A 9849-nucleotide genomic window follows, 5' to 3' on the forward strand; every position below is an offset into this window, starting at 1 on the left:
AAGTAAAACTAAAATTTTGAAATAAAACTTCTTGTGAAATTACCGATATATTCTTTTGGGGAAAATTGAAGTTCCTAGTGTTGAGGGGTGATGCGTTGCGTATTGGTGTTGTTCCTAACTCTGGACTCTTCGGCTGACAGGAACCCGGTGACGATGGGCCCACCCCTGTGGACGAGTGGCTAAGCAAGATACGGCTCGAGCAGTACGGCTCCACCTTCCGGAAGCACATGTACGCCACCATGTCGCGGGTGCGCCGCATCTGGGAGGTGGAGCTGACGGCGCTGCTGGAGATCAGCAAGGTCGGCCACCGGCGGCGCATGCTGGCGTCCGTGTCTGGCGGGCGGCGGCAGCTACGCAGTGGCTCGCTCAACCCGGACGGCGGCCCGCCGCGCTCCGGCTCGTCGCTCTCCCTGGCCTCGGCGCCGACGACCCCGGGGGCGCCGCCGCCGGCCGCGACCACGCCGACGGGCGGCCCCGCCACCGCCACCCTGGCGCCCAACCCGACGGGCACGCTGCGCCACAGCAAGAAGACCAGGCCGGCCCCGCAGCCGCCCGGGGCGCCGGCGCAGGCCAGCGACCTCAGCATCCGGGACCCCAGCGAGCTGCTCGAGGGCGTGCCCGGCGCGCTCACCACCACCTGGAGGCACCGGCCGCACGACCTGGTCAGCGGCAGCGTGTCCTACCTGGCCAATGTGAGTACAGGGCGTGTACTTCGACAGGGTGGTCTCGCAGTAAGGGGACTAGAGGGAAAAGTCAGAGGAAATAACATTCTGGAAAGTCTCCAGAAAATTAGCGAAAGGTCAAAGAAATCGAACGTTGTTTTGGGAAAATGACTAAATCATGCTCCAAAGGAATTGTTCCAGAGCTTTCGGTGCCATTTTCAATTTTTTATGGGGCAAACAGTTCCTCAAGAAAACCTCCTAAAGAAAGTCTAGGATCTCGCGTATAAAGTCAGGGAATTGGAAAAGTCTGATTGCGGATATGGTGGACTGTGTTCCCTTCCTCCTTTGAGGCGTCCACTACATAATCTGCCCCGTGTTGCAGTACTTGGGCTCCACGGTGGTGAAGGAGCTGCGCGGGACAGAGTCCACCAAGAAGTCGATCCAGAAGCTCAAGGCGGCCGAGAGCAGCAAGGAGACGCCCGAGATCATGCTGTCCATCTCGTACCGGGGCGTGCGGTTCCTCGAGCCCGCCAGCCAGCAGATGGTGTGCGAGCACGAGGTGCGGAACATCCACTGCGCCTGCCAGGACTCGGACGACCTCACGCACTTCGCCTACATCACCAAGGACCACCTCAGCAACTCGCACTTCTGTCACGTGTTTTACGTCGCGTCCATGGTGAGTATAGTAGTAGAGTCATCTGGCACGCTTCCCTTTACCCCCTGGCAACGACTAAATGTGGCACGCGTCGCGTCATGTGAAACAACACTTTTGTGGAAAATAAGGAGGGTCTTGCCCTCGCCAGAACGTTTGTTTCACTGCACTCGACGAAGAGCTGACCAAAGACGATACGTGCATAAGGGCACCTGCATATTTTCTCTCGGAGTGCATGACGTCGTGCCACATTGGTTTGGCCCCACGCTGAGCCCCGCCCTTTCTCCTCCCCAGGACCAGGCCACCGAGGTCATCATGACGCTGGGCCAGGCCTTCGAGGTGGCCTACCAGATGGCGCTCAAGGAGCAGCAGCCCGACAAGCTGCACGCTCGCTCCATGTCCATCTCGGGGCCGCCGACGACGGCCGCTCCCGAGGCCGGCGGGTCACCGACGACCAACAAGGCGGCCGCGACGAACGGCGTGAGCAATGGTTCGACGCACGTGCGCTCCAAGTCGTGCGGGGAGCACCCCGTCGGGAGCACGCCCAAGCTGGTCCTCACGGAGGACGTGTAGGGGACCGTGTAAAGAGTAGGGTTTACATTCTAGTTCAGCTGGTAGTTACCTTCTACCTAGTAAGTAGGTAGGACGTGCTAAGTACCCGTTGTATCGGTCCCGTTCAGCCGTTTGAGTTAAAAGCCAGACTCGGACAGTGAGCTGGACTTAACTGTCTAGTCATCGAGGGCCCAGTTAGCTGTGATGTTGATGCCGCGACGGTGGGCGCCGAGCGGCCTTCTTTCTCTGTGCATGTGATGTTTAATTTGGATCCTTGTTTATTTTTACGCTATATAAATTTATTGAAGGAGGTTTGGTTAGTGTATTAGCTCAATATGTAATGCTACATACATATATATAATATGACGCGATATTATTATTGTTTTAGTCTCTCCAGCTGTTTGCCAAATTTGACAACTTTTTCCCCCTATGTTAAGCGGTATACATTTTAAAACTTTGTTGTGAAGCGCATGTGATTTTGTGAGTTGTTACCATTATTTAAGCATATCGTATAATGTTATACGCAAGTTGTTGTAGCTGTTTTCTTTGACATCTTGTATTGAAACTCTAGCATGGCGGCCGGTTGTCGACAACTTTGTCGATTATCTCAAAGTCGAAAAGAACTTTATTTCGCGTTGTCGAGTCACTCTTCTTCACTCATTTGCATGTTCACTTCTCGTTCCTCTAGTCACGGAAGTAAGTCACGGCAGTCACAAACCACGGGGGGCATATGACCGACCGCCATGCTGGGGCCTCGTGAGCGTTTTGCTGTCTCGACGGCAGCCCAAAGGTTGTGCTTAGTCCGACATCGATCTGCTTTTCTGGAAGTAGCCTTCTAACCGTTCCACTCTACAAGCTAGAGGCCCATGCCGCCCGTCTAAGCGCCTTGTTCTGCTCTCCATTCTGAATGGGGTGATATTGTTCCGCGTACCCTTCGTGTTTGAGCGTTGAATAGTTTTTATGCTCTTTTGCCTCTATTCGTTGCTTTTTATTTATTTGAAAAGACGTTATATTGTGCGCTATGAAAATTTATAGAATGTGGTTTAAAAATCTCTTAGATCATGTAGAGGTTTAGAGTCTTCGGATGCTGGATAACATCCCAATTTTATTATTTGCTATATTCTAGGCTGTTGAACGGCAACTATACTTCATTTTTACTGTTAGTGGGGTTTTCCCGTTAGTTAAACTGCTTTTTTCCATAGTCAGTGCCTCAGTAGTCAAAATCGAAAACCGACAGAATTATTTGTTTGTTGTTGCTTTAGAGTCCCCAAGTAACCACAGTTTTGCGGCGAAATTCTCAGTGATAGCTTAAATCAAAACTCTTATATTTGCATAGCAATTTTGTATCTTTTGGATCTATATAACGTTGTAACCGAGAGATGAAAGGATGCAGCACGTTATTGATCACGTAGCAACAGTAAGTTCAATTCGAGCAAGGCCTAAAAGATTCTTTTATAATTTTAATAATGACAAGCCAACATTGACAGGTAACAGAGAAGCACGTATGAAAACTAGTTTTCTTTTATAGTTTTGTTAAGTGTACTTGGCTTCGCAGAAATTATAATTTCTCAAACAAAATTTAAAATATTTCTTTCACAGAAAACAGGGTAGTATACTTTTTCGATATCGGTGTTCAACTTATTACTTGCATTTAATGCCCAGCATGAAGCTGAATTTTTAACTGCTCAGATCGTGTTACATTTTACTGCATTATTTTGTCCAATCAGAATATTCCACGCCTTTCGAAAAGCTGTGCTCAAAGGGTCATTGTCCAAAATGATGTACCTGAAAACTTGTCCAATTTTATTTTATTGCCGACTACTAAGTTTTCCCATTTAGAGTGATTTTTGGGAAATCGTTTTGCTCTATCAGATAAATGGTATATTGAATGATTGTTTACTGTTGCATGTTTTTGTGACATTCTCCGATTATAGATTTGTGATACTTGTGCTTTTCACTCGAGAAAAAATAGCATTCTCAGCGTTTAGGTTGCAGTTTAGAAAATCCGCCTTTTTTTTCCAAAGACAATCTATTTCATCCGCTTTGACGTAATTTAATAATGTACCAATCGTGATTGTAACAGTACAAAGTACTGAACGAAAATGTCATCACTCCATGTTTGATGCTAATTTGCGTGTAAGGTGTGGAAAGGGAAAATTTCTCAGAGAAGGGACCGTCCGTTGTGATTTTTTCGCGAAGATTTTGTCAAAGGACCGTAGAATTTCAGTGATTGTGCAGGAGTATAAAAATGTGTGTGAGAATTATCTTTATCTGATGTAATACTCGAGACTTTAACCCTACATATTGCTCCATGGAATCGACTTTCGTGCTAGTAATACAAAGCATGTGCTACTTTCCTTTAGATATCATTGTGAGTAAAGTCTTACACCGCGTGCCATTTCTTGATGTTAAGGCGGAATTTACTGCTCAATACTCGAAACAATCCTATTATTATGACTGCCTAGAGTTTTAGACTTGTGTTTTGCATTTTTACCCATCACTGGTTGAATACAAACTGATAAATCTTTTTATCTTATCCTGACATTAAGAAGTCTGAATATGTGTAAGCATTTGTTGCGACGTACTTTTTTGAGTCTTGAAATGTGCGCACAACCATCTTGTCATATTGTTTAAATTCTCTACATTTGACTCAAAACTAAAAAAATAACATGTGAGGTGGGCCAAATTAATCCCACGTGTACAGTGTGTGCATTCATAGTCTGAATCGAGCGGTGCAAGCGCGAGCATACCAAAGATTAGTTATTGTAGGATATCTCTTACCTTGGCCGTTAATCGAGGTATGATTTTCTCATATCCGTACAATGTTTTATCTCTTTTCTGACGCTCTTAGTGCTGCAAATACTCTGACCAATTTCTGTGCTTCTGGTGTAATTGTTTCCTATGCATTTAAACAACTTTATGACCTTACTACCTGTTCCTATAACCTATGTCGTGGTGTGGATGCTCAATCCCAATCTTGAGGCAAGCGACTTCGCTAAGTTTGTGCTCACTTCTTCGGAGACGGAAGCTTCGAAGGCTTTGTAAAATTTGGTTTGTGTGATCGACTGTATTCGCCTTATTTCTACTTCTTAACTCTCATTTACCTTACCAATCTTACGAACCAATCTTCTAATGTAGCTAGAATTTTATTGACTTCATAGGTGTGCTCAGAAGAAACGGTTTGTCCTTGGGTCAGTTGGGAATTTTAATTCCTCTCGTGTACTGTTAGAGAGTACTACTGAGTTTGATCTCGCTGTAAAATGTTTTTAAAAATCTTTAAAACTCGTTATGATTTAGTTAGTGACAATGGTTCTCTTAGTTTCCACACTATCGCTTCATCTCTTTCTGTGTTTGAGGATATATAGATAGGATAATCAAAAGACGTTTCAGAGACTCTTTACGAGACTTGATTGATATGAGGTCTCAAAGCTTATCTATTCATTTCATTTAAGTTCCATGCGTACTGCCGTACAATACTGCCTGTTTCTTCGGATTTCTTGAACTGATACTAGCTATCTTCAGTGAAAATGTACATATATTTATTAACGTATTGTTTGTATTATTATTATTATTATTATTATTATTATGCTAAAACTGCTGACTCTCCAAGAGGCTAAATATAACGTTGCATGCAACGTGTTAGTTAATCATCAACTCAAATGATATTCATAGACAAGAATAAATACTTGTATTAAGGTGCTGTGCTGACCTAATCACCACAATTGTAACATCAGTCATTTTGACATAAACCTTTCCCCCCCTGAACGGCTTGTTATTGGACCCCCTCTATCACCCCCACGACGACTCCAGTGCGAAATCATTTTGCCAGCAGGGTATGTTTGCGAAGGGGCCTATCCAACAGGGCTGCTGCGGCCCGCCGCCACCGCCCCTTGCAGAACGTCAATACCGCCAAGTAATTCGATTTGTATGCAAATGCATCGACGGGAGGGGCCTGCTCTTGCCAAGAGCAGTAGCGGGGTGAAGAGCCCTTCAAGGTGCTGCTGCGCCGACTACTACAGGTTTGCGGCATCGCTAGGGATGTGACGTGTATGTGTGCGTGGGTGTGTGGATGTATGTGTGAAACGAGACACGAAAACCGTGTCGGCCCCGTCGCCACCAACCTGCCCGGGCTGTGTACTGCACCAAAACGGGCACCGCAATGGAGGGCTGCAATGGGCCGGGCCCCATTGTGCATCGGGGCTGGGGGTTCCTTCGGCTCGCCCCGCCCCGCCAAACCCTGCTGCTGCTCCGCCACACCACGCCCCACCTCGTTCTATGCACAAAGAAGTGCACGGGCCGAGAGAGAGAAATGTAGGAGAGCAGCAGCTCTCGGCAATATGAAGAGTGGTCCGAGACACGACGACGACACGGGCGGCCCGCGTGCATCGGCGCGTGCGCACGGTGCATAAGCGTTTGTTTATCATTTTATTCTGTGCGCAGAGCGTATCTTCCTGCTCTGCATTCTCACGAACGAACCCGCATGACCTCTGTCGGTTGCACAGCACTTTTCATTAATCAACCAACCCAACACTCACAACGCAAGTAGTGGAGCACCTACCTCGTTTAGAGTGCGATAGGTATTATTAATGAAAGTTGGAAAAAACTGCAGGAGGCAACAGAATGCCAAAATGGTGCGAAAATTTCTTATTTTGGGCACCTAAAGAATGCCCTTGCTAAAAAAATAATTTTTATGAACTTTAAAAAAAGATTTTGTCTATAACTCAAATTATTTGAGTACACTCGAAACACAAGTGTGTGAATGTCGCGCACTTGTGGGCTGAATGCCTACTCGCACACTAAATTGAGTAAAAAGTGTGAATTCCCCTTAGAAATTCGCACACTTGCCCCTCCGTGTGTACGCCATTAATTTCGTCCCATTTGCCAACATTCACACACTTAGGTTTCCGGTGTGTGTGTGTTACATGGTTTACAATTGCACGTTCGATTATTTTCCCTCTAGATACTCGAACGGAGCCGGACGACAGCCTCTATAGCCTCTCTACGTGCGTGCACTCCTCTAACTACGCGCCCCGCTCCTCTCTCTCTACCGGAAGCAGGCCACCACTTGAGGGAAGCCCACAGTGCGCCACACTGTGCGCCACTCACTTCCTGCAGCTTCACAATGCAGCTCGTCTCTGATCGCTCCCACACTTCCGTTACTGGACCGTAATTATCGCGAAGGGTCCTGCTCGTCGTGTGTGCTGCGTGTGTGCGGTCCGGTGCGCGCGTGCAAGCGCGGGGGCCACCGCATGCGCACAGCGCGCAGCACAGGGGACGACCGCATGCGCACGGCGTGTTTTGGCACACACCAGCTCCAGTCTAATGGCGGAAGCAGTGCGCGGCCTGCCGGACCCAATGACGCGCGTCAAGATGCTTGGTGGCGCCCTCTCGTCCTCTTCGGCCGCCCCCTCCTCGGCGCAAAACCTCCTGTGTGTTCAATTAGCCGTGCGGAGCCACACGATCTGCCGTCTGCCCGGCCCGCTACAACACACTCACACACACACTAGCACGCTGAGACCGCGTAGATCACATGCCAATAAAAATGGTAATGTGTTGGTCCGCCCCAGTCGTTAGGCGGCGGTGCCCTCTCCAGCTTTGCCACTTCCGGGACCATCATGGACGTCTTGGGGGTCTCTTATGGTGCTGTGCACACTGCACGACACTGTCCAGAAAAATGGGTGTCGTTTATGGTTTGTTTCTTTCGCAAAATAATTGTAAAACCACAAAATAATTCGAGTTGTCGGAACTCGTGAACTTTTGTCTATTAGTCACTCACGAAGGTGTTTAAGTGAGCCGCTATTACTGTTCAAGAAAAAAGTCAAAACTTCTTGAAGAATTTGTGGTTTAAAAAGTTGTTAGAACTGTGCTCGGTTAGGGGGAAATCACAACTCTTCTTCGTTATCAAAACTTGATTTACTAGTATTACGCCTGGCTCACGACTGTTTCAAATTGAGTTAAGAAAATGCACCTTATGACTATAGGTGTGTTGTGATTTCACAGTTCCTCCGTATTGAGCATGTGTTGGAAAACCACAAAATATTTTAAACTAACACTCCACCGTTGCGCATGTACGTGTCGGACAAACCGTGGCCGACGCTGTACACTTTGTGGTATACTGTCGAGATATTGTGTCGCATGCGGCTCTATTTACGACCACGACTTTGATAAAACTGACAAGTTTGCTGATTGCTCGACTGCGCAGAATGGCGCGTCTCAAATTTCTAATCAGCCGAAACTAAAGTACTTTTTTTTTTCTTGACATTTTATAGCTACGGTGAGAACAATTATCGAAATCAAGTAATTCGCTAAGTAGGACATTTCGATAGTTTGGTTTGCTAAAATTGCTCCAGGTCGTGTACACATGATTGCACTATACCTCGTTGCGCAGTGACAGACTGTTAAATTCCTTCAAAGCAATGCTTTGCAGACGCTTTGCAAACTGCAAAGGATTATGACGCTTTGTGGAAGAAGAAAGATTTGCAATTGCGAAGCTTTTGCTTTGTTATTACGGTGCATTCGCAGACGTAGCAATAAGACCCCGTAGGCCGTTGTATGCTTTTAGCAGTGCATGGTCGTTGCAGCCCAACCCGTCTCGTCACGAAGCGGCAGTGCCAATTGGACAATGGCAGGGTATATAAGTCGGGTGATTTCGCGTCGTCGCTAGTCATGAAGTTCTGCAACATTCTTGTCCTACTGTTCGTAGCGTTCCTCGCCCTCACGGCCAAGGTCAGTATAGCAGTAGGCACCTGCTACTCCTCAAAGCAAGGTTCACGTCTGTCCAGGGTTTATTCCTGGAGAGTGTTTTCATAATTGTGTTAGTGGCATAAATTTCATGAAAACAAACTCAAGTCTTAGTTATCATCGTCCCCACTGGATACAGGCGCGGGCTGACCAGTACGGCTGCGACACCAACGCGGGCTGCGGATCCCCGGCGTGCGTCCGGGCGTGCGTGCTGGAGTGCCAGGGGAACCCCCAGACCTGCAGAGGCCGCCGCCGCTAACCGCCCTTCATGATCAGCGAATGCCGTTCGTCTTGCGCTTCAGAGTATGATGTTCCTGAAATACATGGAATAACATGTTATGTCCGATGATGGCTATTCTCGTCCCGTACGACTTGTCGTTTTTCCCCCGACAGTATAGATTTCAATAGGCCAAATATTCCGTCTCTTTAAAACAGAAGTTAATCTGTACCAAGTCACAGTTCAATTCGCCACACTTACATTCAGAGCCTTGGCCTTGTACAAGATTGGCCTTGTACAAGATTGGCCTTTGCAGTCTGGTGTTTACAGCTAGATTGCCCTGTGCCGTCTGGTGTTTACAGCTACAATGCCCTTTGCAGTCTGGTGTTTGCAGCTAGACTGCCCTTTGCAGCCTGGTGTTTACAGCTAGATTTGCCGAGCCGGTTGCGCGCTGTCTGCCCCTGCTCTTTTGTTTGCGCAAATTGCGTTTGGGGTAACACGCTTAGCGGTGAGATAGTAACGCAATAGCAGGCCTGTGGGCAGGCGGCGGGCGCGGAACTGTCTGACATCAAAAGGACGCCCTGGGGCGCCGGGCCCCGTGGTAGCCGACGTGGCCCTCGCCCGGGCGCTGCGGTGGCGCAGGGCGCAGACTGAATCAGTAGCTCCCCCTCCTGGTCGCGCAGACGACACGGAACCGCGGCGGCGGATCCCTTGCATTCTCAAACTTAAAGTAGCAAAAGTCAAGGAAGGAAACTGTAAAGATATACAAAAGAGCCCGCGCAAATGCAATCCAGGCTCTAACAGTAAACAATAAATACACAAATTCTGCACCTATGTGCGCAACTCTGAAGACCAAGATCAAACCGGGACCTGGGACGTACTTTTGGTTGGATTTTGATTTTGGCTTACATCACTACTAGTACACTCCGGGAAAGACAACTCAGTCCTCATGTTTTCTGTGCTTTCCCCTTTTGTGCTGTGGTGCATGCTTTTTGCGAGTACGGTCTACCGGATCGCGGTGCAAT

The 9849-nt window shown here is 47.8% G+C and overlaps 1 protein-coding gene across 1 annotated transcript in view; it reads left to right on the top strand.

Moving 5' to 3' along the window:
• LOC113209099 (ankyrin repeat and SAM domain-containing protein 1A-like) overlaps positions 1–5631 on the top strand; it is a 68465-nt gene extending 62834 nt beyond the window's left edge. The window contains exons 11-13 of the mRNA XM_052269658.1: positions 141–692; positions 1045–1338; positions 1609–5631. Coding sequence (XP_052125618.1) covers positions 141–692; positions 1045–1338; positions 1609–1887 — 1125 coding nt within the window. The 3' untranslated portion in view covers positions 1888–5631. The remainder of the gene's footprint in view (positions 1–140; positions 693–1044; positions 1339–1608) is intronic.
• Positions 5632–9849: the final 4218 nt, after the last annotated feature.

This window comes from Frankliniella occidentalis, unplaced genomic scaffold (genome assembly GCF_000697945.3).
Source record: "Frankliniella occidentalis isolate FOCC.00 unplaced genomic scaffold, Focc_3.1 Scaffold98, whole genome shotgun sequence".
In the NCBI taxonomy this organism is placed as follows: domain Eukaryota; kingdom Metazoa; phylum Arthropoda; class Insecta; order Thysanoptera; family Thripidae; genus Frankliniella; species Frankliniella occidentalis.